The sequence below is a fragment of the Vulpes vulpes genome, chromosome 6, assembly GCF_048418805.1.
Source record: "Vulpes vulpes isolate BD-2025 chromosome 6, VulVul3, whole genome shotgun sequence".
NCBI classification, from domain to species: Eukaryota; Metazoa; Chordata; class Mammalia; order Carnivora; family Canidae; genus Vulpes; species Vulpes vulpes.
The window spans coordinates 5,882,945-5,897,349 of NC_132785.1; the positions used below are offsets into that span (position 1 = coordinate 5,882,945).

Here is a 14,405-nt window from a genome sequence, read left to right on the forward strand (position 1 = left end):
CTCTAACAATAGTTTTCTAGTCAAGTTTTTCTAATTCTTTATCACTTTCTGGCCAAGAGTTCTTGCCAGGAAACGTGTATTTTCCTTGTAGAAGAGAATTATTTTCGTAATAACATTTTCTCCTCTCTAGCTTACTTTAAGAATATAGTATATAATATATGTAACATTCAAAATATGTGTTATTTATATTGCCACAAAGGCTTCCAATCAACAGTAAGCTATTAATAATTAAACTTTTGGGGAGTCAAAAGTTATGCATGGATTGGACTGTGTGTGTGTGTGTGTGTGTGTGTGTGTAAGGGGGAGGGGGTGAGTGCCCCTAACTCCTGCATTAAGAGTCAACCATATATATAAATTTATCTATGTGCTATTGGTGGGTGGAAAAGGTTTTGGGGGGTAAATGTAAGGTGGGTTCTTTCTGATCGAAAGCAGGGATATAATTTTAAAAATATATATGCCATTTTTCACCCCCTTGTTCAATTTTTGCAGAGAATTTTTTCCTTACATCTATCCTAAAAATTGGATTCAAAGAACCTCAACTGTTATAATGAAATACCAGGCTCCATGTTTATATATTCCACCTGGTAAAACTTTGAAAATATTTCAACATTATGTTGAACTCAAAATTTTTATAGAACATCTTGATTATGTAACCTTTAAGTCATTCTCATTGAATTACGTTGTTTCTCAATCTTTTAAAAAATCAAAGTCTCCTTCCAATAAAAATAACAGAAGCCTTATACTTTTTCTATAGGTGATATTATACTATAATACTGAATATATTTTTAAAAGCTCTGCAGGTGTCTCCATTCATTCTGATACATTCCTATGGGGGGGAATCACTAAATATTCAGATAATGCAACTTGATAGATTATAGTCAATCTTATTTTTGTGCACACAAAATTTTTCCAAAGATTAATATATGGCTCATTGCTAATAACTACATTAGGATAATGACTCACTGATACAATGACAACCTTAACAAAGGCTGACACCATGAACTGCCACTTAATGTTAAAAAGTCTTTAAAGTGAATGATATAGCATTACATTAGGATATAGAGTTCAGAATACAACATATTCAAACTTACTTTAGTAGTAAAAAAGAAAATATAAAATCATCCTAAGAATATGAAATTTGAAAAGTCTTCTATACCTGCCAAGTGGTTATAGAGCCAGTATACTAAGAAATGAACTTTGATATTAGCAAAGTGCCAGCTTTGCTTGGCCTAAGAAAGACTTTCCTTTTGTCTCATCAATGGTGGAAGTCGCTCACCATGGCTAGGTACTAACAGTCTTTCCTAGCTTTCTTACTTTTTGTATTCCAACAAAAAAGTTTTATTGCCCACTGTAACAATTCAGGCAATATATATATATGCTCACTATGATGATTCCAACAATTCAAAAAAGACTTTATAAAGACGAAAATTAGGATAAAATCAATCTAGCTCCTATCATCCAAAGATACTGACCATTAATGTATTTAATCTTAATTCTGGACTTTTGTTTCCAATCTTAGCTTATCTTAAACAACAGAGAAAAACACTACTGTGTATCTACCTTTGGGCCCTTGTCTTTCTATGATACATTCTTAGATACAAGACTGCTGGTTTAAGGATATATCCTTTATGGTGCCTTTGACACAAATTACCAAACTTGTCTCCGGAAAGGTTATATCTCTTTACAGTTTATGGTAAGTATGGTCTTTCTTGTCCTTACTGTGATAAAAAAGAAGCCAACAAGGTAGACTTTTATCTATGTGTCTCAATCAAGAGACAACATATAAATACCCCTCTTGGATTATCTGACATGCAGCCTGTCCTCTTCTTTAGTTTTCCATTTCCCTGAAAGCATAACCAGAGGCTATAAAATGAAAGCCTGGCTGGATGCAAATGAACTTTGACTTGCTTTATTTAATCCGCAGAGCACAGTAATTTTTAAAATTTGAATGTCTTTAAAAGAAGGGGCATGTACACTCCAGTTCATCATAGTCCCTACCATTTTACCTTCTTAAATTTTAGCACTCTGCCCACTGAAGAGTGGCTCTGTGGCTTGGCTCTGTAGGCATCTGCTACCTCTCATGTAAAATAACCATAAGAAACTCAAATATCATAAAGTAGTAGTTTGACAAATACTAATCTGTGACACCTTAATCTGGATACTTAAGGCCAGTCTTAAAAGGGGATTATTTCTTCCTAAACACTGTATCAAGAGGAATATTAAGCAACAAAGCAGGACACAAGATATCAACTGTTGTTATTTAACTTGGGTTCATTGTATTTTCAGAAAATCATCACGTTTTCCCTTAAATTACAGGCATTTCAAGACCCCAAATCCTTGCCCTTTTAGTATTTCTAATGACCTGCAGCAATATAACATAGTGGTTAATTAAGAGCATGGCTCTTAAACCAGACTGCCTGGGTTCAACACCTGGATTCATTAATTACTGGCTGTATGACCTCAAGGAAGCTAACCTCTTGGTGGTGTCTTCATTACTTCATCTGGAAAATGAGGATAATAGTAGTAGCTACTTCATAGGGTAGGTATGAAGACTAAATGCATCATATGAAGCATGCAGAACAGTACCCAGCACACATTATGTGTATATGTGTGTGTTGTATATTATATACGTAGTATATGCAAGATATACTTCAATAAAAATGGTTAAGAAAAAATACAGGCAGTTCTCACTTTGCATGATAGTGTGAGATCATAAAAATGTCCATGAAAGTTGAAACTATGCAAAGCAATCTTAATAATCAATGGGGAAAATTACCATTGTTCCAGACTTTTAAAATTCTTGTCAATATATTAAAAATTCCCAGTTGTAAAGGCATGGAAAATTGAAAAAATATTAAAACTAGTATTTATTAAGGACACTGTAATTTAAAACATTAAAAACACTGAAAAATTAAGTGTTTTATTCCTTTGAAAAATTTATCAAGAGTAGTTTGAACAATGGTTGCCTTCTTCTCATTCTGTTTAACTTAGGATGCAAAGTGAACACCTTCTCCACACCAGGCAAACTGTCGTATTCCTTAATCAGTCTAGGTAACTCAAGCATCTAATAGCAGGTATGTGACAAAGATCCTTTTGTTTTTTTATTTTTTAAAGATTTTATTTATTCATGAGATACAGAGAGAGACAGAGAGAGACAGAGAGAGAGAGGCAGAGACATAGGCAGAGGGAGAAGCAGTCTCCATGCATGGAGTCCGACGCGGACTTGATCCCAGGTCTCCAGGATCTGGCCCTGCGCTGAAGGCAGCACTAAACTGTTGAGCCACCCGGGCTGCCCAGGTCCTTTTAAAACCTGAGTCTATGATACAGAAAGGAATAAAGATGTTAACAGAATGAAAAAAGACATGAAGACTTACATTGTATTGATGATTAGCAACAGGTTTATAATTGGTTGTCACAACTTTGTCCAGTTGTTGGGATAGCCTTACGGGTTTGGAAGATTCTTCTATTTGCAATCTGAAAAATAGAAGGCATTATTAATAAACTTATTCATTAGTGAAACTTGAAGAGATATTACCATTAATTCTTGTTACTCAATACTTAACATATAAAAAAGTAACCTTAGAAGCTATACCAACCTTAATAATAATACTTCAAAAACACACTGAATGTATATGACTGTAATGCAGAAACCATAGCATAAGCTAAACATATAAACTATCTCATCATAACTTGATGACTTGTTTCTAATCCTATATAGTCAAGTCTTAACTACTAAAACCAAGAAGCTAGTCAGCTTTAAACTTCTGGGGAAAAAATCTGCAAGTAAAAATGAATTATTTTAAATTATATGGCATAAAACTAATCAAGTTATTCAAAATTCCATTTGCTTGATAAGAGATAAAGATAAAAAGATAGATAATATGCTGACACTCAGGTCTAATGGTTGCTTTACCGGAGAGCACAGATACAGAACATTTCCATCATCAAAGAAACTTCTCTTGGACAGCACTAGTAGAGAACTATTGCAGATCTCCATCTAAATTAAAATATAATTCAAAATACTACCTCTGGGGAAAAGCCATAAACATATTATTTTAAATTCTTTTGTTCAATAGAACAGGAACTAAAAATAATTTTCATTTAAAATTCCTTTAAAAAGCACAACTTGCAGTATAAAAAGTATCTGTTTTTATAACATTCTCATTATTTTATTCCTTGCATAAGTTAATTACCTATTTGCTTCTGGGATGCCTGGGTGGTTCAGCAGTTGAACATCTGCCTTTGGCTCAGGGTGTGATCCCAGAGTCCTGGGATTGAGTCCCACATCGGGCTCCCTGCATGGAGCCTGCTTCTCCCTCTGCTTATGTCTCTACCTCTCTCTCTGTGTCTCTCATGAATAAATATATAAAATCTTAAAAATATATATATCCATTTGCTTCTATTTTTGGTATGTAACACCAAGTCACTCCGAAGAATTTAGATACACAGCAACTACTTCTTCAAATGTGAAAGTTACAAATACTATACATTTTGGTTTTACTGTGATTCCCAAATTCAGTATAGTCATTCCTGTATTGAAACAAATATTTAAATTCTTCCAATTATTTGTAAACCAAATTATATACAAACCCAATTATTTCTATAATTTAATACACAAAATGATTATTTCATAAAGCGTAACAAAAGTACTCTAGAAATGTCTTTAGAAATTAGTGTATGTGTAACCATAAATCATACAATGTTACTTAGCTTCTCATGAACCAAACATACTTTCTGTGAACCATGAAGAAAGTACTAGGGGTCTAGAGGGGGATGTCCACCCAAAGATGGACTTGGACTTAAGACTCCTTCAGTGGCCTCTTAACTGTTCTTGGATGAAGCACAAGGTCCTTGTATGACTTCATACCTCTCTGGGATCTGGTTCCTGCTTATCTCTCCAGCTTTGTCTACCATTCTCCCACATCTGTTCCATACTGCAGCTGTGCTATGCCCATATTTTAGTGGAAGCCTCCTGCTGCCTATTATCTTGCAAGTGTTTACTGGGTGCCTATCTCAGGCAGGCACCGAGTTAGAGGTTGAAAATGCAGCAATAAAGAAAAGACTTGTTCTAGTGGAAGACAAACATTAAATAAATGCTTATCTATTAACTAACTGCAGAACTAAAAAGGGGCAGAGAGTTGGTATTATGACAAATGACTGCATGCTGCTATAAAGTAAACATTAACCCCAGTGTGTACACTTCAAGGTAAGCTGGAGCAGGACTGCCCATGCTTTTAAGAGGTGAGGCAAAAAAGATTGGGTGGAAATGACTCCTCCGAGCTGAGAAGACATCTCAAAGTGACTAAGAAAGAAACAAGTGAGTGAAGACAAGTGTAGGAATGTTTACAAGGAGTTAGAATTAAGCATATAGAACTCCCTGAGGGAAAAAAAACCACACACACTAGTGGCAGCCTGTCTCTGAAAACCTCTTTGCATTAATCTTGGTCCTATCCCCTACCAGAATCAGTTCTCAGGGAGCTGGCCTCTCTAAATCGTAATCTATCTGTTACGCTTCCACTAAATTATCTTCCCTGTTTCAATCACTGCACTCCATAATTTGATCTTATGAGACATTCAAGGAGGGAGGCATGTACTAGCTCTTCCTCCCACATTAAATGATTGTTCCCATTACTTCACAATTTGAAAATTCCTTGGGGTTTCAGTTTGTTTAGGTAAGTGTGTCTTTATAAGTGGTAACTTATTCTTGTCATACTCTTACACTTGAGTTTATTTGCAGGCACTGCATCCTGATTCAGGTTCAGGTGGCATACTTTCATTTCCTTTCAATTCTAGTGCAACAGCTCTAAAAGCCAATGCTGTCATCCAGTGTCATGCCATTTTTATCCTCAAAGTAGCTCATCTTTTAAATATAGAAAACACTGAATTAACTTTTTAAAAATAAAGAGTTCACATAAAAACTTTACCTTCCTATTATGTATTTATTTATTTAGAAAAGATTTTATTTATTCACGAGAGACACAGAGGGAGAGGCAGAGACACAAGCAGAGAAAGAAGGAGGTTCCCTGCGGGGAGCCTGATGTGGGACTCCAGCCCAGGACCCTGGGATCACTCCTTGAGCCAAAGGCAGATACTCAACCACTGAGCCACCCAGGTGTCCCCCTATTATGTATTTAAAGCATCAACTTCAAGGGTTTTGTTTTAACTAAAAGAAGGGATCTTATGATTCAAAACTCAAAAGGTTAATTGAAGGACTGAATATGTAACATTTTTTTTGTAACATATTTTTAAATAACTAAGCCTTAATACACTTTAATAAACCTTGAATTATTTAAAATCGGTTAGCAGTGTTCTTTACTTAACACAAATAAATTCATTTAACATTATCTCATAAAGTGTCAGAAAACTTTGCAACTCCACTTCACCACTGAACAATGCACTTAATTAAACATCACTGACCTCAACATGCCTTCAAAGTCAAAATAAGGTTTATCTGGATTTGCACAAAATAATAACATTTGGAAATATTTAGATTGTAAAGCTGAACAGCAAAGTACATATAGAGGTGGTAGGCTGGACTGAGAACAAACTAAAAGTTTCACTGTCCCGACCATTTTAAAAAAGGGGGCTTGGGATGCTTGGATGGCTCAGTTGATAAAGTGTCTGCCTTCGACTCAGGTCATGATCCCAGGTCCTGGGATCAAGCCCCGTATTGGGCTCCCTGCTCAGCAAGGGGAGGGGAGTGTCTGCTTCTCCCTCTGCTTTTCCCTCTCTCTCTCTCTCTAATAAATAAATAAAATCTTTTAAAAAATGAGTCTTAACTTTTTCAGAAAAAAATTTAAATATGGTGTTATTTTCAAGAAACTGTAACACAAAAATCATAACCTGTGATCACTTAGATGCAGCCAGATCTTGTTTTACCTTTGTTTTATAAACCATAAAAAAAAAAAAAAAAAAACAAAACCCTAGTGTTAATTACTACCATCATTTCACGACAATTTAGAATATGCTTCCACTCGTAGAAAGCTAGAACAATTACTGGTCTTTCTGGAACTATCTAAAGAACCAGTTTTATCTCTTATTTCTTCCCATCAAAGAAAAAGTTCAAAGGCTACATGACCTAAGAGCTGCAATACTAATAAAACAATAACTATAACAAATAATAGCAGACATTTAAAGAGCAATTATGTGCTGGAAACTGTGTTGAAAGCTTTATCTACATCATCTCATTCTCACTCTTTCCTTATAGTAAGCAAAAAGAGAACTGGAACTCAGATCTTTCTTTTTCTTTTACCCCAAGTTTCAAGCAGTTAATCTATAATGTCCCTAATAGCATACAGTTCCTTTTCTACAGTCTTCTAAAAGGCCATATAGCAGAATAAACGCTTTAATTAGATTCTTGCTATAAAATTAAAAAAAAAAAAAACTCATTGAGTTTGGTTAGTTCATAATAAGTAATTCTCTGTGACACCCATCAACCTGCCTACAACTAGCCCAATTACACACATACACACAGAAGAGCACATTTTCCTTTTCAACATTGAAAAAAAAAGTTTCCTATTAAGTTAATGTCATGAGTCACTAGACTATAATCATGGTCCATAACCACCCTTATCAAAATCACTTCAGGATCCTCTTCATTATACTTTATTAATATTTACATACTATACTGGGAATTTGATTTTTAAATTATATATTTCAGGAATATAAAATCTATGTAAAAAAATAGTAACATAAGCATCTCCAAAATAAAGGATGATCACTGGTAAAATCTAACAAAATGGGGAAAAGTCAAATTCCCTTGCTCTAAAGATACAGGCAGACTATGGAAGAGAAGTCTATGAATTTTAGTCACTAGATCCTCCGCCCACCTCCTTGGTAAGTACAGTTCATCTCATGTAAAAAGTAATTCAATAATTATTTGTTAAGCAAATGAACAAATGACACCACTACTGGACAATTAGATCACAAAAGGTCAAAACCCATATTAAGAAATCCCACATTAATGCCTAATTTTATACATGCAGACTATTTTCATGCCTAAGCAGAAAACTCTTAAGTAACACTGCCTTGACTAATCTAGTTATCAACTACAGAATTAAACAACTACAAGAAACAGTGAAAAACAAATGTTTCCACCAACAACAGCCAATGTAGGAGTCATTTGTGTTACAGCTGCATTGGACTGCAATCTATGCTATTCTTAAAATGACAGGTTTCACAAAAGAATGTGTATTTTCTTAAGATTTTTATTTCATTTTTTAAAGGGAAAAGTAAAGCAGTGAAAGTAAACAATGCCTCCAAGGGGGGAGGTAGTTTGACATTTGCAAGGTGAGAGAAAGAAAGGTCTCAAGGCAAGGAGAAACAGGAATAGCAGTGGAGCAACAGAACTAAATGCCTATGAGTGAGAGCACATATACTTGACCCAAAGTCAGATAACAAAAAGGAAGTTTCAGAAGAAGGCCCAGCTTGGGAGCAAGCAGACAGAAGGCTGGGAAAAAGGCCAGGTGTAGTAATAAGGTGCACCTGGAGCTGACTTACTACTAAGAAAGGTTCTGGTGACATCTAGTTTTAATATGGTCCACTTATAGGAAGTTTTAATAGGATAGAGAAGAGTTTCTTGCTGGAAATGTCACAGCAGCACATGTTAATCTGTTAGATGTGGATCTGAGTGACAATGAAGAAATTTTACAGCTTGCAATTGACAAGTAACTGAATTATATCCTTATCTGGCAGGGTTATTGGAAGGATTAAAGATAATAAATATAAAATTAAGTAATTTAAGTGTCTCTTACAAATATTTATTAATTATTTGTAAGCTTCATGAAAATAGGAACCTTGTTCATATCCCTAGGGCCTAGAATAGGCCTGTAGTATAAATGTGTTGAATAAATGAGAAAATAAAAGATGAGAAGAAAAGTTTTAAGCTGCATTCATTTTTTTTTTTTAATTTTATTTATTTATGATAGGCACACAGTGAGAGAGAGAGAAGCAGAGACATAGGCAGAGGGAGAAGCAGGCTCCATGCACCGGGAGCCCGACGTGGGATTCGATCCCGGGTCTCCAGGATCGCGCCCCGGGCCAAAGGCAGGCGCCAAACCGCTGCGCCACCCAGGGATCCCTTAAGCTGCATTCAATCAGAGATGGCAATCTGGCTGTCAAATCATAAGACCTGCAGCAATATACCTAACGTTTAGACTGGGCATTTAAAAGAAGAGACTGTAAAATATATTAAGGTTTAATTTTCACTCTAGGAAACAGACACTTCATATCTACTTGCACTAATATACTAGCCACTAGCAATATGCAATTATTTAAATTAATTTAAATTAAATTAGAACTTGGCTCTTCAGGCATACCAATCACATTTTAAGTGCCCAAAAGGCACAGGTGGCTAATGTCAACATATTGGACAACACAGGTAAAGGACACTTCTATCCCTGCAGAAAGTTCGACTGGAGAATGACAAACCCAAATATCTACCATCTAAAAGAGCCTGTTAAGCAAAGTAGGAAGTACCAGTGAGAGATGGGGGCTGTGGTGAACTGGAAACAGAGCACATGCTTCATCCCAAGTGGGCAATAAGCATTTACTTGATTGTTAGTCTATAGGAATACAAGAAGAGTATTACCAGATCTTCTAATTACTCAAGAAATGCAGAGTCAGATTTTTTTTTTTAAAGATTTTATTTATTTATTCATGAGAGACACACAGAGAGAGAGAGAGAGAGAGGGAGAGAGAGAGAGAGAGAGAGAGAGAGAGAGAGAGGCAGAGGGAGAAGCAGGCTCCACGCAGGGAGCCCGACGTGGGACTCAATCCCGGGTTTCCAGGATCAGGCCCCGGGCTGAAGGCAGCACCAAACCGCTGAGCCACCCGGGCTGCCCCAGAGTCAGATTTTTGTATGAAAGCATTTAAACACTGCCAACAATTCAATTTTTCTAAAGGGCAAATCTTCCCCCTCCCCCACCCCTAAAACAAAAATAACCCCTCAATACCAAAAAACATATATATTAGCTATACCAGGCCACTAGTTTGCAGCCCTCTGACATCTGTATGCCAGGGGAGTTTTTGCTTTTTGTTTTAAGCAAAGCAGCAGCAAAGAATTAAGAATTATTACTAGAAGCAGTAAAGTCATAACACAACTGTGTAATAACCATTTGCATCAAGACTGTAGTTTTGTTGAAGGACCAGCAATTCTTTCCACCTCTAATCCTATGTTCCTATTCTAAGGAGAATCTGTGAGCTGGCTGATAGGCATATCTCCTAAACAATACAGAAATTAGATAGTTTTTGGCTCTTTATAAAACTAGCAATTTCATATGATTCAACCTAACAGCTCCCACTAAGTGAAAGACTTAACAAGTTGAATTCTTCTACATGAGAATAGAATTCGAATTGCTAATTAGGTCCTAGCATAATAATGACCTGCCCAGGATCATATAGTTGTCAGAAGTAGGGGTGGGGTGGGGGTGGGGAGGAATTCAAGATTCCTTCTCCAGTGCTGTTTACCTATATCATAATTACATCTTAAATACAATGAAACAATCCAGATGTCTCAAGTTGGTAAGTGTATACTATCACAATTTAATATACTTATAGCTATTTGAGAAAATGTACTAAGTTCCAAAATATGTCCATTACATTAGCTAGCACGGTATTCAGAAGAGGCCCTTAATGGGCAAGGGAATGATTCACACTTGGACTTTGTTTTCTCCTTAGATTCTTGACAGAAAAACAGCCACCGACAAGTTTGAGTATGTGTTGAGTAAAGTAAAATAAATGACAGTGTAATGAAGACATTTTGTTAAGGGTCTTGTTCTTGTTTTTTTAATTACTGCCTAATTTCTGCTTTTCACTGAAACACTGTAAGACTGTCAATCTATTACCAAATTTTCACTTCTCTAGTGTCACCAGCATTTCAGAGACTATCTCTGCTAAACATAAAATCTCCACTCAACAGTCCAAAATATAATTATCTTGCCTCCTGCCAAAATATCATCTTGCATAGTTTCTCCTTTTCTCTTATATTCTTTCCTTATACAATATGTTTATTAGCTTGAACTTGAAGGCAAGTTCGATCAGTGGGTACCTTTACATTACTTCTAGGTCATCAGGGCTCTAGTTGTGTGCAAGTACAACAGACAGTACAACAGACACACACATTGGAGGAAGGGGACCGGGAAGACAGCACACAGAACAACTAGCTCTAATGAGTCTAGAAAACAACAGGATGCCTCAAGTGCACGGTGGCTGAAGGTTTTGTTCAAATGATTATCATCAGTTCTGGTTACTTGCAATTTATCTATTATGATTTTTTTTCCTTAGTCCAGTCAGGCACGCTTTTTTATACCAGCTCATGAAGCAAGTTTCTTTTCACATTGGAAAGTTTGGATTCCACTTTAAGATGGGGAAGGGAAGGAAGAAGAGGGGCAGGCAGAAAGGAAAGAGGGGGCAGAGGGAAGGGACAGCACTTATTGGAAGAAACCTGCTGCTGCTGCTTTTCCTGTTAATCAGATACTCTAGTCATTATTTTAGTATAGGCATAAAGTAGAAATACATGAGAAGAAAAAAGGTCACCTAATTAGGGACCATTTATTTGACAAAAATACTTAAATTTCATTCTTTAAGAAGTTTTTATTTTATTTCCCTTCTCCAATGAAAGTAAAAGGCCTAAATAATTTGGTACAGTTCCCAAGGGAGTGGGCAAAAGCTTATCTACCAAGAGGACCACTAATATTTATAACTCGATATTCAAAAGAACAAAACTATCTTTCATAATCAGTTTCATGCCAATATTTTACATTAAAAAAAAATGAGAGACTAAGAGCAAATCTATGACATACTGCAAGACCTTGAACAACGCTTAGTCTACAAAGAATGTACCATACCATGAATGATATGGTAGGGTCTGAAACCATACTCCGGTTTTAAGTTCCAGTTCTACCACCAGGTATGACCTCGGACACGTTAGTCAACCTCTTTAACCCCTTGGTGCCTTCATGGGAAAAACTGAGATTTACAACAGAAATAAGGGAGATGATCTTTATAAAACACTGTCACTAAGTGTGCATTCATTACACTGTAGTGGTATTATTATTATTATTATTATTTTATTATTATTATTATTACTCAAGTAGCCACACGAAACAGAAATGTATGGGGATTATTTGAAAACTTTTAATTATTATCTGGTTTACCAACTGGATCTTAAAAATCAAGACTTGCGTTTATTCTAAAAGGGGATATTTGGCTACATCAGATTAAAAGTTCTTTTCTCTGATCTCCTCTAATGTTTTCAAGGCTAAGAACATTTCTTCTTGGGGCACCTGGGTGGCTTAGTCAGTTAAGTGTCTGCCTTCAGCTCAGGTCAAGATCCCAGAGTCTTAGGATTGCACCCCATATTGCACTCGCTGCTCAGCAAGGAGCCTGCTTCCCCTTCTCCCTCTGCCTGCACCACTCCACCTACCTGTGCTCTCTCTGTCAAATAAATAAAATCTTAAAAAAAGAAGAAGAAGAAAATTTCTTCCTAAATGCCATTCAGTAGCAGGTAAAACATGTAATGCTCATAAGAGGTACTAATTATAACTTAACCATAGCACCAAAAGACATATAAAAAGGTGATAGCTTCAGTTTTGAGTAAGTCTACATCTGATTTTTAAAATTCGCTAAATTATTAGATGTAGTCAAATATTTTAGGTTTAATCTTTAGGGCACTCAAATCATATATAACTTTCAACCAGTAGTGACTAGCAGCACACTTATCTAAGTTTCATAAAAGTAGAAAACTACATTTGAGGAGACATCTCTCTCTTTAAGTTATACAGGTAACTCAACCATTTTTAAACTATCTCAAAAAGTATCTTCCCCCTCTTACTCATCATATTAAATACAATTCAAGGAGGTTTTCCAATTTTTCTTCCCAGAGGACAGGGCTACCCTTAGGAAACCTGCACAGTGGATACAAGTGCATGGAGTATCTATTTGATTCCTTTCCTTTCCTTTTTTTTTTTTTTTAATTTATTCATGACAGACACAGAACAGAGAGAGAGAGGCAAAGACACAGGCAGAGGGAGAAGCAGGCTCCATGCAGGGAGCCCGACGTGGGACTCGATCCTGGGTCTTCAGGATCATGCCCTGGGCTAAACCGCTGAGCCACCCGGGCTGCCCTATTTGATTCCTTTCCTTGCTTTATCGTGTCTATTTTACTTTGGCTAGTGTCCTGGGGGGTTTTTTGGTCTTTTTAAATTTTTTTTTTAAATCTCCCTGACCTTTGTAATTGATTTTCTCTAGACTTACTATCAAGCTGTGGATTATTTCATATGCATTATTTTACATTGATGACCAAATAAGATAATGCCTCAGGGAACATGAAACAATAACATAATGTGGCCCCTTTGCACCCCATAATCTCTAAGGATTAGTGTAGGTTTTTATATCCCAAAGGATTCTTTGCCCAACACTTAAGCTCTCATAAAGTTCTGTGGATGTGGGGAGTTAAGTTAGTGCTTAGAAATCTCCTGATACCACCACTTCACTCAAGCAGCTCAGGTTTCACCTATTTCTTCTTCCAGATTATTTTCATAGAAAAAAGGTGAGTTTTGCTTAAGTACTAATTCTAGAGGCACGAGCTGCTTAAACTCTCCCACCCAGGGATCCCTGGGTGGCGCAGCGGTTTGGCGCCTGCCTTTGGCCCAGGGCGCGATCCTGGAGACCCGGGATCGAATCCCACGTCAGGCTCCCGGTGCATGGAGCCTGCTTCTCCCTCTGCCTGTGTCTGCCTCTCTCTCTCTCTCTCTGTGTGACTATCATAAATAAATAAAAATTAAAAAAAAAAAAAAAAAAAACTCTCCCACCCAGCTAAATAACGGACTCCTATCTTCTGCTTCCTTGCGGATTCCCCACGTACAAGAGTCCACGGACTCACCCACAGTGATGTATGACTCAGAGAAATGACTGGATGAACGAACTGTGGGCTAAGCAGTCACTGGAGCAGTTCAATGTGGTACACTGGAAACTGCCAAGCCCTTGAATCTTCTCGAATCACATCATACACATCTTAATTGAAAATATTTAAAAATATTTAATCAATAAGATGCAAAAGATTTTCTTTCCATCAGGAATTGAGATGTGTTCATTGATTTAAAGCTGCAATTTGATTTTAAGAGCTTTAAGTCTCATACAGGTTTTATCTTTGCGAATAAAATTCTTTAAAAACAAAGAGAAATTGCTAGAAATTACCATTAGTATAGTAACAATTCAGTTTCACAACAGAAGCATTACTGCTTATATGTTCACAATTTTGAGAAAGTGCTGAGAATAATTATTACGCTAAGGTTTTCTAATTTCACAATTTTATCTGTTTACATCGCCAGCCCTTTCAATAGACATTCAACTCCAACTCCATTTTGGAAGCTCCCAAAACTGTTTATCCACTAACTGATAAGTAT

The 14,405-nt window shown here is 36.4% G+C and overlaps 1 protein-coding gene across 1 annotated transcript in view; it reads right to left on the reverse strand.

Annotated features, from left to right (window-relative positions):
• The window catches only part of GTF2F2 (general transcription factor IIF subunit 2), a 146,369-nt gene that overhangs the window by 18,396 nt on the left and 113,568 nt on the right, over nucleotides 1-14,405 (reverse strand). The window contains exon 6 of the mRNA XM_026017227.2: nucleotides 3,375-3,474. Coding sequence (XP_025873012.1) covers nucleotides 3,375-3,474 — 100 coding nt within the window. The remainder of the gene's footprint in view (nucleotides 1-3,374; nucleotides 3,475-14,405) is intronic.